General features: G+C 45.8%; 2 protein-coding genes across 3 annotated transcripts; one reads left to right on the top strand and one right to left on the bottom strand.

Moving 5' to 3' along the window:
* The first annotated feature begins 318 nt into the window (after positions 1–318).
* LOC6504566 (juvenile hormone esterase) lies at positions 319–2,321 on the top strand. Its single transcript, XM_001964863.3, has 4 exons — positions 319–1,242; positions 1,303–1,516; positions 1,567–2,020; positions 2,077–2,321. The coding sequence occupies exons 1-4, from the start codon at positions 355–357 to the stop codon at positions 2,252–2,254; spliced, it is 1,734 nt and encodes a 577-aa protein (XP_001964899.1). The 5' UTR covers positions 319–354; the 3' UTR covers positions 2,255–2,321.
* Positions 2,322–9,296: 6,975 nt separating this feature from the next.
* On the bottom strand, positions 9,297–11,539 carry LOC6505430 (esterase E4). Of its 2 annotated transcripts, none has more exons than XM_014905010.3 (4): positions 11,397–11,539; positions 10,315–11,336; positions 9,814–10,261; positions 9,297–9,754 (listed from the first exon to the last, which is right to left on the bottom strand). In XM_014905010.3, exons 2-4 carry the CDS (start codon positions 11,321–11,323, stop codon positions 9,523–9,525), a joined length of 1,689 nt encoding a protein of 562 aa, XP_014760496.1. In that variant the 5' UTR covers positions 11,324–11,336; positions 11,397–11,539; the 3' UTR covers positions 9,297–9,522. The 2 variants fall into 2 exon arrangements, with proteins under 2 accessions (XP_014760496.1, XP_001964895.2); XM_001964859.4 differs by having other exon boundaries at positions 11,401–11,538.
* Between the last annotated feature and the right edge of the window lie 7,334 nt (positions 11,540–18,873).

Here is an 18,873-nt window from a genome sequence, read left to right as displayed (position 1 = left end):
ATCTAATAAGCCGCAAGCACGCAAACAAGTTCACGTGGGAAAATTGGAGCAGGGACGAGAGGTGACTTTGTACTCCAGGACAGATATGCGTGGGCCGCCGATGCAAGATGGGAGATGGGTGTGTGTGGGAAGAGTGTTATTTATGGATTGCTATTAACTTCCCGCCGAGGATGCAATTGGATATGGAAACTGATCGGGACGGGAATCGCGAGGAAGAAGAGGCGATGCCAACCAACGCCCAGTGTCAGTGGCCCAACAGAATCGCATCAATTTCCGCACTTTATGTGACATAATCCCAGCCAGAATCGCGGCTATAAAAGCCCCAATCGCAGGCTCCACTCTGAACAGTCGAGAATGTGGCGTCTCTGCGGATTCGTTTTGCTCTTCGGCGGCATAGTATTTGCGCAGACGTTTGAAGAAGACCCAGACAAGGATATCCCTGACGAGGATGATCCCATTGGCAGTAACAAGGAGCTCTCGGATTTGGTCATCACCACGGCTCTAGGAAAAATCAGGGGGACTATCCTGCCCTCGCAGTCAGGTCGCAACTTCTATGCATTCCGCGGCATTCCGTATGCCAAGCCACCAGTGGATCAACTGCGATTCCAGCCACCCGAACCAGTGGAGCAGTGGTTCGACGTCTTTGATGCCACCTTCGATGGCCCCAAGTGCCCGCAGCTGGGACTCTTCAGCGGCGATGTCAACGAGGACTGCTTGAGGGTCAATATCTACACCAAGGAGCTGCCCAGCGAGTCCCAGCCGAACATAAGAAGACCCGTGATTGTGCTGATCCACCCTGGAGGATTCTACTCCCTCTCCGGTCAGAGCAAAAACTTTGCCGGTCCCCAGTACTTCATGGATCGTCGACTGGTGCTGGTGACCTTCAACTATCGCCTGGGATCTCTTGGCTTTCTGGCTACGGGAACCAAAGAGGCTGCCGGCAACATGGGTCTCAAGGATCAAGTTCAGCTCCTTCGATGGCTCAAATTGCACATTTCCCGGTTTGGAGGAAATCCCAATTCCATCACTCTTCTGGGCTATGGGGCCGGGGCGATGGCTGTCACCCTGCACATGGTGTCGCCCATGTCGAGGGGCTTGTTCCACAGAGCCATTGTGATGAGTGGAGCAGTGACGGGTCAGTGGACTCTGCCGGACCACCAGATGGACGTGGCCACCAAACAAGCCACTCTACTGCACTGCCACACGGAGAATACCACCGAAATGTTGGAATGCTTGAGAGGAGTATTGACCCTACTGGATACCTATTTCGAGCAAACATAATTTTGACTATTTTTCTTCCAGAAACACTACTTGGAATTCGCCAACACTCTGCCCAAAATGTTTGAGTTCGACAGAAACAATCCCTTGATACTTTGGAAGCCAGTTATAGAACCGGATTTGGGTCAGGAACGTTTTCTAGTGGAAGATCCCATCAGGAGCTTCCAGAACGATGAGTTTATGAAGGTGCCCATCATAACAGGCATGACGAAGGACGAGTTCGTGGGACCAGCGTTGAGTGAGTTTTAATTTCTTTTGAAAACGGAATCTAAAGTTTGTATTTCATAGCCATTCTCCAAAGTCCCTCTCTGCTAAAAGCCCTGAATGAGAACTTCGAGTCCTTGGCTCCTGTGTTTTTTATGTTCAACGGCAGTGATCCCCGAGCGGGTAACATCAGCCAGGAGCTGAGGGAGCATTACTTCCAGCAAGGGCCCATCGAAGCCAATCGCTCCCTGGAGGCCTTGTCCAATCTCTACTCGGATGCTCTGACTGGCTTTGGCATCCACCGGTTTGTCCACCTGGCCGCCAGGTCCACCAAGGTGTACTACTACAGATTTGCGTACCAGGGTTCCAGGAGCCACATCTACTTCCCAGAGGATGCCCCCTATGGAGTAGTCCATCACGACGACTTGATGTATTTGTTTGTGGAGCCCTCGATAAGTCGCATGTTCACGGAGGACGATGCCGAGTTTCGAATGGTGGATATAATGGTGAGGATGTTCTCGGCCTTTGCTTATAAAGGGTGAGTTAGATTCCACCTATACCCTAAAATTACTATCTAATCAATGTACCGTCCAGTGATCCCAACAAACCCACCGACAGTGCTCTGAGGGACATTCGCTGGCGTCCTTTCAGCTTCAAGAAGCGCTATTACCTGGACATTGGCCAGAACCTAACCCTCCAGGAGAATCTGAACGCAGAGCGCTACGAGATCTGGAAGCGGTTGTTCCCCCTCAACTGGCGGCGTTCGGTCTAGGAGGGGGCAAGGATGGTGGCTACTGTACTTTTCAAATACACGCCAATTGGCATATTTATTTATCTGAGTCAAGTTTTTTTGTTTTGTTGTTTTGTTGCCAAGTGACTGGCCACCAATTGGCATATTTTAAACAATCCAATTTGACGAGAGTCTCCCTCCACCGGAGTGGTGTTTTGGGTCTTCGTGTCATCACAGTGTGGGTGCATATATTATTCAACAGTCGGCACTCGATAGCAGCGCAGAGCAATGTGTCGAGTATAATGATCGCGTGCCAAGCTGAGACACTGAGAGAAAATTAATTTTTAGAGGACTTAAAAGTAATGAAGTTCAAAATGTGTAAAAGAAATAATTCGAAAACTCTTGGAAGCGTAATAGTATTTCACACATTATTCTGTTTATTTATTTCCTATAAATTTCTCTCAGTGTAGACCACCTCAATTCTCGCCGTGGCCCATCTGTGATGCGTTGTAGTTTCGACTGAAACCACTTTGTTACTGTTAGTGGGCCACTCACAAATGTACTTCCACTTTTATTGCTCTTATCGGAGTTTGGTTACGCTCCAGAGCATGACAATGTCAAAAATACAAGCCCAGACCCAGACCCAGACCCAGGGAAGAGTCGTCCAACTCGAGTTGGCTCGTGTCCTGCCGCCCCTCCGGGCTCATTAGCATAGAGTGGCTAACACATGACGCTCTGCATCCATCCATCTAGCAGCTACCATCCTTCCAATTGGCAACAGAGCATTCCATCATGAGTCACGCCACGGTCTCGTCCTGCGGGGGTGCCACCACACCACCACCACGCCACCATGGTGGGTGCACCAGTTGGAAAACTTTAATATATTAATTTATGCAAATTGCAACGGCAACCGAATGCGGTATCGCCGACAATAGATCAATGCATGTCGGGGTTGCTCATTTTGATCGTTTCCACTTTAGCTTTAATTGTTTTCGCTTGTCAGCAGCCCCGAAATGTGGATCGGCATATGCTGTCTGGTGCCATAATTTGTTAGATGCAAAATAAAAACGAAAAACTAAAAATAAGTGGAAATGGGACAAGGAGTTGGAGTGGGAGTGGGAGGTGGATTGGTTGGGTGACTTTCGGCATGGACTCTGGCATTCCAATTTCCAGCGAAATATTTGGACAAGAGGCCAAACATCGCTGGCTGATTTCGATTTCCGCGAACTGTTCGAAAGGCAAATAAAGTTGTGAGAGCGCTTCCAGCCAGGCCCCCAGCCAGGCCCAAATCATATCAGATGGGCCTAGTCGGGCCAACTCGAACCCAGACACCTACCTCTACCTCTCCAGCTGGGCCGTTGCCCGGCTGCCCGGGAGTCTGGGAGTCCGGGAGGAGTTCAGTCCCGGTCGCGGATTTTATTGACTGATGGAAATCGCTCAAAGAGCAGTTCGAGTTTGCCCACAAAATGTAATTAGATTGCGAGGCACCTCTGCGGTTAGTTTCTCCACTCCAGACCCGAATGGGAAAATATCCGAGACGCGTGCTTGGAACTCCTGCTGTCAACACATCAGTGCCCAGGAATCTCGCCAAGCGGCGGAGCAATGAAGTTGTCTGCCGCAATTGACGGCCGATAAGCTCGGTCTCGGAGGGGCCGAAACAAAGGCGATCCAGTCCGGTCCTGGCCAGGTTTTCAGCTTCGTCTGCCGTTGTTGTCTCTTACATAGAAAAATTTGCACAAACATCACAAAACTCATAAATAACAACAACAACGACGGCCGAGAGGCAGCAACAACAGCCGCGGCAGCTGAAGTTGCAACTGCAACAACTATTGCTGCCAGAAAGTGTCCACCTAGCTGCAACACCTTTTGCCTCTTGAACGTTTTTTATTTGTTTCGTTTTCTGTTATTTTTTTTTGTGCCGCAGCGATGGATAATGTGCATTGCACTCCACAATTTATGAGTCACTTGGCAGCTTGGTTCGACTCGCAACTATGTCTGGCATTTATTGGGTTAAGTGCGAAGGATGGAGCTTAAACTGGAAACTGGTGGAGGGGCCAGAGACCATTCTTTGACATATTCCCCAGAGTCCAGAGTGGGTGTGGGAATTGGAGATACTTGTCTGGTAGAGAGTAGAGATGGATTTAGTTTATAGGATTTTAAGAAGTAGTCTTAAGGAGCTATTGACTTTATTGGATTCAACCGTTCCTTACACTCTACAGTCAATAAGGCTAGAAAAAACCATTGGCATGTGCCCTTAACTTTCATTGGAATTCATCAACCTGGGTAATTACCACCACAAACTTCATACCTAAATGCTCTGATAAGAACACCCAGTGGCATGCGTCCAATGCTGGCATTATCCGAGTTTATGATGCATGCCACCGAGCACCACCCCCGAGGCCAGGGCATCTCGGCCGACTTTCCCCCGGAAAATTAGCATAGGGAAATGGAAAATGTGGCGAGTGGAAAGCATTTAACAGACAATTGCGTGCGACGCGTGGGCGATAGATCCATCAGCGGTCGATGGAAATATGCTGATAAGCTGGCGAGAAAACCATTAGCAGCCGGACAGGGGATGTCCTGTATCCCGCGTGTTCTCCTCTTCTAATAACAGTCATGATCCTGGGGCGTTGCTTATTGGAAACCATTTGAAGTGGCAGCTTTGAGGGTCGCGTGCTGATCGCAAGCTGTGATCAAAGTGATTCCCTGACTGACTGTCTGGCTGACTGGCAGATCAGTCAGGAGGCTGACTCCCCACCCCATCTGCATCCCTGCAGGATGTCAGGCAAACAGTCATGAGTCCTTGTTGTCTGTTGTCATCGCGGCATCGGGTTTCAATAATAGTTTTCGAGCAGCTTTCGACTTGGTTGATGGATCGTGTTGCACGTTACTTCGCTTATTGACTTACCGATGCCGGGGTGGATCGGGGGACTGGAATGTAGAAGCCCGTCGATGGACTCTAAAATTCGATGAGCCTTGGAAGCCCTCGCATTCCTCAGCCCTCCAGTTATTTGTTTTATTCTCTGGTCTTAGATTTTCCTGAAAATCCAGAACTTTAATGAGCATGTCAGAAATTCTACTGGTCGAACTCGGCTGGTCGAACCAATCGATGACAAATTGTGTTCTGGCCCTGTGAAAGTTGCAGCTTTGATTGATGTTGAGTGGATTCCAGGCTGACTGTCAACAGTTTAGTGGATCGTTTAACTAATTGCTCAATAACATTGCCACAAACCTGATCCGAGTCCATTAGAACAAGTGCATCGAGATGCGCCCGGGGCGGCTCGTAAAAATAAGAAGAGCAAAGAGGCGAGCATTTCCATTTCCCAGACCCACAAACTATTAATCACACACGAAATAGTGTAGCACACAAAATACGATTTCATTAATTGTGGCCAAAACACACTCGCAGAAGGAAAACCACACCCGCATGCCACTCGAGAGAGTTTCCCACGAACGAGGTACCAGCTACTCCATCTGGCCGGCCATCCAGTTACAGTTGCCCTGACCCCTGGTCTCTGACTGGCGCTCCATTTGGCCAACTTCCTCGTGGGGACGGGGTAGAGGGGGTAAGGGGCCATATTAGCCAGTGCAAGCACGTACATAGCTTTTCCAGCCAAAAGGTGCCACAAGGTGGTAGGCACATCGCACCGCTTCCAGTTCACGTGAAGACAGCTGCCACAGAAGCAGAGGCAGCATTCCGTGCCCTCATATTGTAGTTCAGTGTCAACGTCAACCACGTAATCAACTTACAGGAACCCATTGCCAGGGTAAACAATGTGCACTCTACACTGAGAGAAAAGAGAAATGATGGGTTAATTTATTTTATTTGTTTATGGTTCGATTAGATTAAAGGCCTAATGCAAAAAAGAGTTAAATTGAGCCTTGGAAGAATTGCTTTAAGTTATAATTCCTGATTCCCCTTCACTTATTTTTATTTTGCAGTGCACACACTTCTATCCTTGCAACATCCCTACCATAGGTCACAAAAAAAAAGGAATCGAAAATGAAAAAAAAAATTGCAACAATCCAGGGCCGCAACCCCCGACAAAGTCCTGCGAGTCCTATCTACCCACCAAAGGCAGATCCTGCAGGGGTGGCGCAGGATGCTCTGGGCTCGCTAATGTTTGGTTTCATTAGTCCTGAGCGACAAATCAAACAGTTTGTGGCAGTTTGTTTGCCGTAGATTTTTCCCGGCATCCATCCGTTGTTTACACTCATTAGTTGGTCCTCCTGGCATTTGATTCCTGTGCCTCTCAGGACCTGGGGATAAAGCCTCGCAGTCGCACCCTCGTGACAACTAGCATACGTTATTGGGATTCAAGGGCGCACTGATTTCGGGGGTGCCACTTGGAACTCGGATCTCGGATGTTGTTGTTTCGTTTTCATTATTTAAAGCACATTAATAATCACATTTGACAACAGAGCGGGGGGAGGAGGAGTGACAGGAGTCGCATATCGGAAAACTGCAAACAAATATTTGGCAAGGACACAGAGAGGACAGAAGGACGGAAGGGCGGTTGGCACTTAACGCGCTTGTAATGATTGCGACTATTTGGGCGATTGGGCGATGGGCGGTTGGTTGCGCTTTTTATGGCCCTCGGATTGGGTGCAAAAAGAGATGGCAATCTTCCACCCGCCGTTCGATTGGATTGCGGCTAGTTTCGGGGTCTATTATGACCTTCCATTCCGGCTATCATAAATCTGGTGGCTATGGTGCGAGGGTGGTCCTCCGAAAACATTTCTATTAACTCGAGAAACCATGCATAATTATAAGGCCTCCACTCCTCTGGGTCTCCTATGCCCCCTTCTGGCCGGGTCTTCAAACAAAGGCCACCGAACCGATATCGGAGGAGTGAACAACAAAAGACACTCAAGACCACACAGCTTGGAACTTGGAGTAGCCTGAGATAGACAGCCAGACAATGGGGACATTTTTTTTAAACATACATATATTCTTTTTTTTGTGTGTGTCTGCCTCATATGTGAGCCATGAATTTTGGTTATCGAATAATCAAGTTGTGGTCCAACAACTAAAATCTGGAGAGAGGAGAAAACAATTAATTCTGAGCTCGTTTGATGTGAACACTTTCACCCAAAACAAACCCGATACGAGTGTCCTTTTCCCAGTTTGATATCGCTTTGATGTCTGTTTTTTATTTTTGTTTTTCCAGCCTGGGAGCCGCAGCAAGTGCTTCGGCCAGGACCAATCATTAATCACGGCGATTTGGATTTGTATAAATGTTTAATTAACCGCATAACAGAGCAGGGAAAATGATCTGTCAGATTGTGGCGCCACTGGCCGTTGCTGGGGGGAAAATTAATGGAGTTGTTTTCGGGATTTGGGAAATTGAGAAAGGATCCTCGCGATCAAAGCTCTGTCTGGGATCCTTCCACGAATACCAATCAATTGGACAAAATGCCTTCGATTGCAATACGGAATACAAAATACAAAAATATTCGTGCTTCCCAGAAAACATGCATAACAAAGAATCTCCCTGTCCTGGCGGAATCGAATCCCTCCCTCCAGCTCTCTGCACTTTCAATTTGTATTGTCATTAGCGATTATCAGCCGGGTGGGGGCGTAATCCGATATGTTGACAGAACGCATAAACAGGGACGAGGACCAGGACGGGGACTGGGACTGGGAAGCAGAGAATTTCAAACGGACAGGCCACGCTGACAAGCCTATAAAGCACTCGATCCTTGGCGCTACTTCAAAATGTTTACTCCTTTTGTTAACTCAATAAAAACGTAATCAAACCCGCAAAAGCGAGGTGGATGATGCGTCACAAAAAGAGCAAGGGCCTTAGGGTCTGGGATCGAGCTCGGGCTCGGGATCGGGATCGGGATCGGGCTGAAGACGAGGCCAGGTTTTCCATCGAAATACCGCAGGCGCAGGCGTAGCGAAAGTGAAATCGAGACGCGGCCACAATTGAATCGGCAGCTGGAACACCTTCGCATCATCATCATCATGATGATCGTCGAACTCATCCCTGTACCCTCTTACCTTTACCACTTTGAGGATCTGTTTTGTTAGATGTTCACAAAGAGCCAGACAAAGTCAAAAGGGGCACGCGCTCAGCCTAGACAGCAGATTTATATATTGTGACTGATCGGGGCTGGAATCCCGATTCCCGATGCTTGGTCCTTGATCCTCACTCGGTGTAGAGTCTAGACGAGTCGCAGACACATGTTTTAATAGACTTATTGTAATTGAGTCACAAAAGCCACTCGATATCCCATTACAATAAACTCTTTTTCTAATTTCCAGCTGCCGCTGCTTCTATCCGAAGAAAGGGGTGATCCTTCATAGACACAATCTCCAATCAATTCGCAATTTTGTGTAAATTTTCACAAAAATTTTAATTAAATTTCGCACATGTTTCGGCACATTTTGGTTGTCATTCTTGTCACTCGGGGACTTGTGTCATGTTGACTTGTGCACCTTTTTGTGGCATGAAAGTGTCCCAAAAGGGAACGGCACACAATGCATATGTTTGCCCTGGCCCCTCATATTTCTATGGGCCAAGTTAACAAGTTAATTTTCCATATTTTCTTTGGCCCAACTTGGCTGGTGCTGAGTCATGTGTGCGTGTCCTTGGTGTCCTTTGTGGTTGGCCAAAGGGTTAAACTTGGAGCTGACCCAAATGCCCGATTCGCCAGTGCTAATGAATGGGCTTAAAGTCGTGGACAACTCAGAGACTCCACATGACAGCGAGTGTGTGTGGCAAACTTTAAACAAAATCACAAACTCCGCACAAAGACTATCCATTTTCCGCCAGGACGAGCCTCCCCTCCGGAAGCTGAACACACCCCAAAAAGGGGCCGGGGATGGCGATAATCCTTTTGTATCCCATCGCATTGTTTGGCATTTTCACGCAAGAGCAAATCGTAAATGTCAATAGCAGCGCTGCTGTGTAATGGGATAAGTCCCCGGATCCCGGAGTAGTAGTTGGGCAGGGTGGAACCGGAGCGGTTTTTACATGTGGAGCGGCCAACCTGGCAATTACAAATAATTCAAAGCTCAAAAAGGCCAACGCTACGAACACGCCTCCCGAACAAAAAGCAACCAGAGCCAGAAACATTTAAAGACAAATTAATGTGTATTTAAGCTGCCCAAGCCCGCTCCGAGGCGTAGACTAATTGCCCCAAGGCAACGGGGAAAATCTCACGCCTTTGTTGATTAATTAATCAAAGTAAATAGTCGCAATCCGAGCCGAGAGCCGACAGTCAGAGAGCAAACGAGCCAACTCTGGCGTCATTAGCGCAATCTAAACGGCCTATTGATAAGCTTTTTCCACACCTAATTGCTACATTAATTTCCCAAAGAGCCGCCAGGCCACACCAGTGGCGATGGCGACCGGGAGGCCGAGTCGCCAGGCAGCGCCTTCGCTCCGGGCGTCCGTGGGAAAGAGCTCGTCCCAGAGGGCGTATCGCTCCGCAAAGGCGGGGTCACCCACCTGGGTATCCACCCCATTGTAGAGCATCTTCACGTAGGTGGCGTTGCAGGGTGGCCAGTTCTCAGTGGTGTTGAGGGGTGTCCTGAGATGATATAGCTTTATAAGGTATCAGAAACCAATAAAATAAGCAATAACACTCACCCCGTCTTGGCAAAGTGAGCGAACCAGCTGGTGAACCGATCTATCATGAAAGCATCGGGATCTTCTTCCACACCTGTGCCGTACCAATATCCTGGCACTACGTACTGCAGATCGTCGGCATGTGCCACTCCAATGGGCCTATTTTCCTCATCAGTTGGTGCATTAAGAGTTCTCTGACCAATGTAATCCGTGCGCATATAGTAGACGGGAGTCCACTGCCTTGCCAGCTCGACGAGACGGTGGATTCCATGGCCCAAGACACTGTCCGAAAATATTTGACCAAACTGATTGATATTATCTTCATTGATCTCTGAGAAATTTTTGCCCAAATAGAACTCCTTAAGTCTCCGACTGGTGTTCTCATTTTCTTTGTAGAGAAACAATTCCGCAGCATACTCCTCAAAGTTAATGGCGAGATCGTGAAGTAAGGGTTCGTTATCCTTGTGGACTGTAAAGATATATACTATTTAGTGGGAATTATTAAACTTAGAAACCTCTCACCATAGAGCGAGTAGTCCAACTCATTTTCCGTGTAGCTAACCAGCAAGGGAACTCTGTTAAAGTAACCATCCAAGAAAATCGCAGTGGGATGTCTGGTCAGGAAGTGTCCATCGATCTCATAGTTCCACTTCATGTTGGTGAACTGATGAGTTTCCCAGGCTTTGGAAACCTCCACGATACGAGTCCAGGACTCATTTCGCAGGCAAGTGACTATATCATGGGGATCGTAGATCGGACAGCCCAGTTCTCGGGAGAGCTTCCTAGTCCAGTAAACATTATCAATGTCATAAGTGTTCGTTGCCGATCCACTCATCAGGATGGCCCGATGGAAAAGTCCAGCGGAAAGGGTCGAGGCCAAGTGGAGACTGACGGCCATGGAACCAGCGCTCATGCCCATGATGGTTACCATATTTGGATCACCACCAAAATGGGATATGTGATCCCTGACCCATTGCAAGGCCATCACTTGGTCCAAATAGCCAAAATTTCCTTTTACTTCCTGGCTATTGGTGTTGAGGAATCCCAGGGCTCCAAGACGATAATTGAAGGCCACGTAAACCACATCGTGGTTCAACAGATACTGCGGTCCTGCCATGAACAAGCTATGCCCACTTCCCAGGACATTGGCTCCACCGTGGATGTAAACGATGACTGGTAGTTTGTCCTCAAAGCTTTTGGTATAGACATTCAGCTTCAGACAATCCTCGCTCATGTACGATGCAACCTCAGGTTGTGGGCAGATCAGGGAATCCGTTGTGGCATCGAGGAGTTCCTCGCCCCAAGCAGGTTCGGGTAGAGGATTCGAGAATCTCAGCTCCCCCACTGGTGGTTGGGCATAACGAATGCCTCGGAAAGCATAAATATTATTTCCCTTGGAGCTCGTCATATTGGAGCCTTGAATCTTTCCCAGAGAAAGTTCTACTACTGGGTTTCCGTCCAAAAAGGTGACTGCCTTGGTGGAGCATACAGAAAGCACCAAAAAGGTGAGGAGCAAGTAAGGAAGACCCATTTCTGGTTTTATTCTAAAATGTGAAATAAATTTAAAGTTTGTTTTCAGATTACTTCTATCTTCCAGTACTCACTCACTCCAAAGATGGTGTGAACTAAAGCGGTACTCGAGCGGTTCTCAGAGTCAGCTTCAGTTTTCGCAAAAATGTTATTAGTTTTCCCTTTTCGGTGGTGCGCGCCCGCATGCTACGGGTGGTGCGGCAGTAGCGTGACTGCAGGTTTCGCACGGTTTTCGGTTCTTTGGGTTATACGCGACTATCTCAAGGGCCACCCAGAGATAAGTTGATCGATTAGACAATCAAGACTAACAGATATGATTAACAGTTTATGTTTAAAAATATTTAAGATTGCCCCAACTATATCTACACTCGGTATCAATCTGGTTATTCATGACCTTGTACTTTAATTGCTGAACTCCAAATCAATTGAGACTTATTGCTTCATTGAGAGGTTTTGGGTTTGGGTTAGAGACACATCACCCTGATTTGCACCACCGCTTCGGATCCTACGCCCGCAGATTCTTTTTTTGAAGTTTTTGGAGTTGGGTTTTTCTCATGGCCACGACTGAGATTTAAATTGATTTCCTTATTAATGCACATCCCTCTTGTAATATTCAATTAAAACTACCCACGACCTATGGCAGTTCGTTGATTGACACAATCCGAGTGGTAATTACTCGGGCTCTGAGCTCCGGGGTCTGGGAGGGATCTCCTTGGGAGCTGCGCAGGAAAAGCGTTGCAAATGATGCCGGCGATAGAAATCCTACAATGATCTTTTTGAAATAAATTCCCATAATTGTGCCAGGAAGTTGTTGATCTTCCATTCTAAACAATGGATATTAATATTCCCTTTCGCAGCTAAAAACCACCCAGACCAAATTAAATAAAAAGAGAAAACAGTTTTCACACATCGTCGGGTTGCAATTTGCGCTTCCAAAAAAATATTAAAAATGAAACCAAATTGCGACAATCTGCTGCTGCTTTTAAGGAGCCAAACGTAATATTCCGGACACTTGAGTGCGCATGTGCACACCGCAGCACCACGGGAGGAGCCAAGTCCATGCCAGGAACTTCCACCCTTCCACCAAAGCCGGAGCCGGAGCCGGAGCCACTCGAGTTGTTGCAAATATATGAGTGGCCTCTTGACAGACATCGTCATCGTCGTTGTGGTGGAAGCTCAAACTGCGCCACTTGAGGGCTCTTTGTGTAAGGTTTACGCCAGTCTGTGGCATTCTGCGGCATTCTAGGGCTTCCTGTGGCTTGATGACCTCCTCGGCCAGCTTAGACATGCAAAAATTTCTCACGCATCGCAGCCATATGTTCTGGTTGTATCGGAAACTTGGGAAATCTGTTACTCAAATGATAAATATTATAAAGACGAGCGTTTTGATGATGAAAAATTAAAGGATGAATGGTAGCCGGTACTTGTGCTGCACCCTAACATTCATTGTTTTAACTTTTCAGGCATCAAAAATCAGTTAATATAATAAGTTAAAACTATGAGTTATTGATCTCAAATAAAATAAAATCTAAGTAAAGCCACAAAACCAAAAACCACCAATGGTGTACAACTTCCGCATTAACCTCAGTCACATCTTGAGAGTAGTTACGCCCTTGGAGGTCGTCAAGACTAAAGGTAATTTAGAGATCGATTTCAATATTGGAACAAAAATCGCCGAGCAGCTGCCTGGCAAGGAGGTCCACTAGAAAACCCAACCATGCTTGGCCATGCAAATTTCATTCAGACATTTCGATTTTCAATAAGTTTGGTTATTAGATGACAACTGAATGGAAACAGTCGCAACTCTCAAGTGACCAACATGCAGGCCGCCTCCCGAAGAATGAAGGAAACACCACGCCCCTGGCTGAGAGCAGAGCCGATGCCAATTCAAATTCTATTTAAAATGTGAAGAACAATGCCGAAGGAAACCCAAGGATGGAGAGCAACAATTGCCGCACACGATAAACCAACCAACCACTCGAGTAATCAATCAAAGCGATAGGGAAACTCAGACGTCGCCGTCTTGTAATGAATATTTAAGATGGAAATTATCGCAATCCGACAAAGGGCCAGAGGCAGGACAAAAGGGGAGAGCGGTCCCCGGCATTTTGCATAACTGATAGCAAAACAATAGACCAATATCGACGAATGCAAACCATGCTCGAGTGTTCAGGCATAATGCGATAATTTGAGCACAAAAGTGCCGGCCAAGGGCTCGGTACAAGCCATCGGAGCCTACATATAACATCTTGCAGCCTCTAATCACCAGAACATATTTTCTGTAATCAATACGAGAGGAAGCTAAAGTTCGGAGATCGGCTGGCCTCGCTCAAGTGAGCAAATGTCCTGATCGTCCTGAATGTGAAACAAATAACAAAAAGCCTTCAAGGGCTCGCAGGATCACAAGGAGTGGAGTATTTTTTGTGTCGGGGTTGCTCTTCTCTTCTCTCTTCAGACCTTTTGTGGTATTGTAATGAGCGTGACGTCTTATTTGTGTAGAGACGAGGGTTAAGGACCCGGCCAGATCCTGGAGAAAGGGTTGGTAGGGAGCCGCAGTTCCCAACAAACCAACAATGCAAATATTTCACACCAATGCCGAGCGATTGTTGGGCAAATGGATATTTATTTTTCATTATTGAAGTAATCTAATCAACATATATATAATACTCGAATTATGGTGTAACGATGGATTATTAAAGGTTTGGATTTATATAGGTTCTCAAAGAAAATTAAAAGATAAGATGTATTATGAAATTGTAAGAAATTGACGGACAATGAGTCACAAAATCGTTTAAGACTCTCCACTTGAGAATCGGATTGTTTTTTGTCAAAGACCCACCACAAAACTTGACAAACAATTTGAAAAGTATATTGTTTTTAGATTTCGATAGAGGTTGGAGGAGGATTGATCTATAAGTATTCCGCCTAAGAATGGGATCTTCTCTTGGAAAAGATATAGTTTTCCGGTCGATTACGCCAAGAAACGTTGAAGAAATACTTTTCTCATTATTTTAATGCAGGCTTAGGGAATATATCTAAAAATTAGATATTGTTGAGATATTCTGCTTAAGAATGTGATATATAATAGCAATTTTATTGTTTTGAAAGATTTTAAGAGAATAAGCATAGCCTCCCTCTGAGACTCCCAAAATAAATGGTGAAGAAAATAACTTCTTTAACAGAAATTTATGGTAATTTATATAATAAACCTAATAAAACTCACACAGTTTCTAGCAATGCCCAAAGAACTGTCTCCTCCACAAAGAATTAACAACGTTTTTTATGGGTCTAACATGCCAATAAACTGGCAACTTCAAAGCACGGAACTCCCTCCTCCTTCTTCAATTTTTAAGGCGTACAACAAGAATTGATGTGCACAAGGCCTTGGGCAAACCCTCAATTGGCGGCAGTCTACCCCCAAAACAGGGAAAAAACTCAATAAACAAAACTCAAAAAAGGGCTAAGTGAACCCTAAAAGTTTCCGTTTCCATCAGCTCGGACATGAACTCCGAATATTTGGCACTTAATTGAGATTAATTGAAGTTATGTGCCCGATCTGAATAAACAACTTTGAAGCCATTTTGTTTACGAGTGCGTTTTATGTGCACACAACATCGACGTCTGAAAATATTATTAATAATTACAAGAGCACTGGCACCCCGAAAATAGTCATAGGGCCCGAAAAACCCTCGGCCAGACGAACAAAATTTTTATTAAATTAAATTGAGTGCGACGGAGTTTGTGGAGCGGCGGATGTTGAATGTATCTTATAGTAGCTGCGATGCAAATCAAATTGTATTGGGCCCGAAGCATATGAGAGATCTTTGGTTATCCCGAGGTGAATGCACTCCGGGATGTTGATTCTAATGTTATGGATCTCCTGACTGCCCCTCAATTGGTGGTATGGCTGTGTGTGATATGGTGTGTGTGGTGTGCGTGTTAATAGCCGTCGTTCGTTGTAAGTCAAAACTAGCAATTTAAGCTAATTGACATTCAAATGCAGTTGAATAAACATTTATTTTTTGGACAGCAGTCGGACTAACAATACTCCAGTTCATTGGCTTCTGTATCATAGTTTTATGAATTTTATAAATTACACAAATTGTATAAATTGATTTAAGGTTTTACAGCACCACAGGATCATTTATCATCAACCCCATCGACAACTCGCGCCCATCATTTATAAATTGCCGCATCAAATAAAGCCAAACGCTTGAGTAAATCCATTTAATTGCCGTCTGCGAGTCCTTGATGTCCGTGAAATATTCCTACCGGCTTGGGACCGGCCTCTGCAATCAGGAATCGCAATTGCAATCGCGAAAGGATTCCCCGGATGTGTTCGCACTCCTGTAAACATGCGTTTGTCATTAGACACACCGGAAATATTGACAGCATTCGACACGCGGCACACGGCCAGCCTGAAAGTCCTGATACATCCTGGGAGAGGAACTTGCCACTTAATGTTCCATTTGATTTTTTAAAATTGTAAAATTTCAACAATTGTTTTCCCAAGTTTCTCCTTTTCGCTTGAGTAAACAGCATTAGATCTTCGAGGATCGGGTGGTTTTTTATTTTATATTTTGAAAGAGGGGTGTCCTTGTCCCTTCCAGTGTCCCTGCGTACGTGTGTCCTTTGTCCGGGCGTCTTTGTTTGGCCTGGAGTGTCGTCGCCATGTCGAATTGTCGTGTTTTTTAGCTGAAGTACCTGAAATTTTACAGTTTCGGCTTCGGTTTTTTATTTCTATCCCATAGAGACAGAGTTTACTAATTAGATTTTATTGCGTATCGCGAATCGTTTTGTAGCCTCTGGCAAGTGTGAAGAATCCTGCATTCTTTATGGTCACAGTTTTTGCCAGGATCTGTCTGAGTTCTTTCTTTGGCTTAAATTATTGGGACTTTGATTACACATTAGAAAAACATTGTAGCAGCATTCTAGGAATTTTATTTTTGAGTAAAGTAAAGTAAAGTACACCGCCAAATGCCACGCGCTTCGAAACAATCGGATCAGTTTTTAGATTTTTAGGGAATTTGTAATGCGGGTATCTGCGGATGGATTGTGGGAGAGGGCCTGAGAATGTGATGTAATCCAATGCCATAATTTTCACAAACAAAACAAATGCAAATAATGTGCATCAGAAAGAATTTAGGCTAGAATCCTCACAAAAACTATTAAATCGTGGGAAAATATGAAAATATATTTTAAAATATTTTTTCGCTTGTAATCCTTTGTTCCTAACGAGACAATGAAACAGTGTGAATATAAATATTCCCTGGTCGTAAGCCCATTAAGGGAACAGAAGGACCAGCACCTGACCTCAACTGAACTCAAATGATGACCCGACCTCGGGTTTGTTTGGACAGATTAGTGAGCCAAGCTACTAAGCCGGCGATCCGGCGATCACTTGTCTCGAATGACGAGCTGCCTTAACATTTCAATTTTTCCCTAATTCTAATTCCATTTTACCATTTCCAAGGCCCTCTGTCCTCTGTCCGCCTGTCCGCTATCGCTGGCCAGCGATCTCTCCCGTTCGGGGCCCCATGCGGAGTGTGAAAGGTATTATCGCATTGACTCGATCTACCATCGCCAGGAGTGTCCCAGTGTCCCTGTGTAGTTGTTGTCGTTTATGTTTTCAGTTTCATTTATCAGTTTGTGGAAATGCCACAGGAACAATGAGAAATTATGAGACTTGCTTTAAATCATTTACCATGATCATGATCCGTTCGATCGTGCGACTTGTACGGGGTAGTTCTAACTTGCTCATTGGCCATCTTATCGCACTGCTGGGATCTCTGGCATTGGGATTTTCTAGTCGTTAGTTGCCAATCGAGTGAATATCCTCTATATGCGGTTTAATTGCGGACGTACGGAGTTTGACTTTTCCATCCTTCAATTTTCCGGAGGGAAGTTTCACTTAATTAGCTGCGAATTGTTGTTGGCCCGGGGAGTCTGAGATGTGTGATGGTCGATAAGCTTCCGGTCCAAGAGAAAGCATAAAACTTTCCACTCCAGAGGGGATGAAGTCAATATAACAATCAGGGGCTCATTGACTACCAGTCTTAATAAAAAAATATTTATTTTTTAGGAAGTACTTTCTAATAAATGGAAGGTCTTTAAATTCTTACTTAAAAACTTCAGAGAATTCTCAGGCCATCATGAATAACCCTGTCCATATGGGAAGCACTCACTCTAATCCCTGACCAAATCCCTATCTGCCAGGGGGCGTTACTTCCCACAGACACCGCAAAACAGATGGGGTAGAATTCCGAATTTACGATGACATTTATGCGTAATTTTTGGTTTAGTTTTATAGCCAGATTCACGGAGTCAGCGGAAAGAGTTCTGGCCCCCGCGGCGAGAGTGTCAAATAAATTTGATTGGAAAGTGATCGCCAGTAATTGAAACGGAACAGTTAATTTCGGTCATCATTAAAGGGCCACACCCACCGGAAAAGTGAAACCAGGTAGCCGAGAAGGACTTCCCCAGGACTTCCAGCCTCACAATATATATGCAACGTCATGACTTTCTTCCGTGTCACCGCCTCTCAACCCAATCCCAGGTCCCAGGCGCACCCTTTCCCATTGTCCCCCCGGTGGTAATCCTTTTGTCGCTCCTATCGCGTGCTACGATCCTGATCTTCCTCCGGCCGGCGACTCCTTGGGAGAAAAAGGCGCCGCGGGTTGCTCGCTCAGTTCGTGTTATAATTGCATGGCATGGCTTTGGTGTCGTGGAAGTGTGAAAATTGCTATGGTCCTCGTAGCACCTCACCCTTTCGGGCATCCTAATGATTATGTTTGTTTCGTTTATCTCCGACTTGAGATCGTTTGGCGAAGGGCCCCGTTAGGAATTTGTTTGCCAACTTTGCTTCATTCATATGCGTGAGTTATGGCCTTCACTTTCGGGTTTCTGGGGGTAGGTTTTCCTTCGCAGGACTCCTTTATGTCGGGATACTTTTCTCTTCTTTGTTTCTTGATTTTTTTTTGCGTGCTAAATTGTGTTTTACAACCAGAGTCTGTACTGATCTCAGCTTGAAGATAGGCCTGCGTCCAAGACATTTCAATTTCTTTTTTTTGCGAGCGTTTAATTTTTTATCGCCGTCAAGATCGTGAGAAGTAATGCCGTTAGTTTGGGATTCTGATAACATTATTTCAGATTATGTAATACGAAATATGGAATTTAATTCCTTGGATTCCCATTTTGACTTGTTTATAAAATCTTTAATTTTGTCCCCAAAGTGCACCTCTCCTCTTACATCCAATTGGTGTTAATGCCTTTGATTGAGTAACTGTCACTGCTCTTTCTCCCAAGCGACTCCATTTTGTTTGGAGCTCTTGTTTGCTCTCCGTCCATTTCGTGTTGCCCCCATCCCCCTCGCTTCAAAGCAAACACACGGACTGGCAGCTGCCGGGGACTATCGGCAGGTGTACCCATCGCAGCTCCTGCCATCCCCAGATGCCCCCAATGGCCCCCTCTCCCAGCTTCTGTTGTAAACTTTTTTCTGTACTTAATTAGCTTTGACTGGAGAGGGGGAACAGGGACTGGCGATGGAGATGG

The sequence above is a fragment of the Drosophila ananassae genome, chromosome 3R, assembly GCF_017639315.1.
Source record: "Drosophila ananassae strain 14024-0371.13 chromosome 3R, ASM1763931v2, whole genome shotgun sequence".
Lineage (NCBI taxonomy): Eukaryota > Metazoa > Arthropoda > Insecta > Diptera > Drosophilidae > Drosophila > Drosophila ananassae.
The sequence above is the reverse complement of the archived record's forward strand: the minus strand, read 5'-3'. Positions and strand labels throughout refer to the sequence as shown.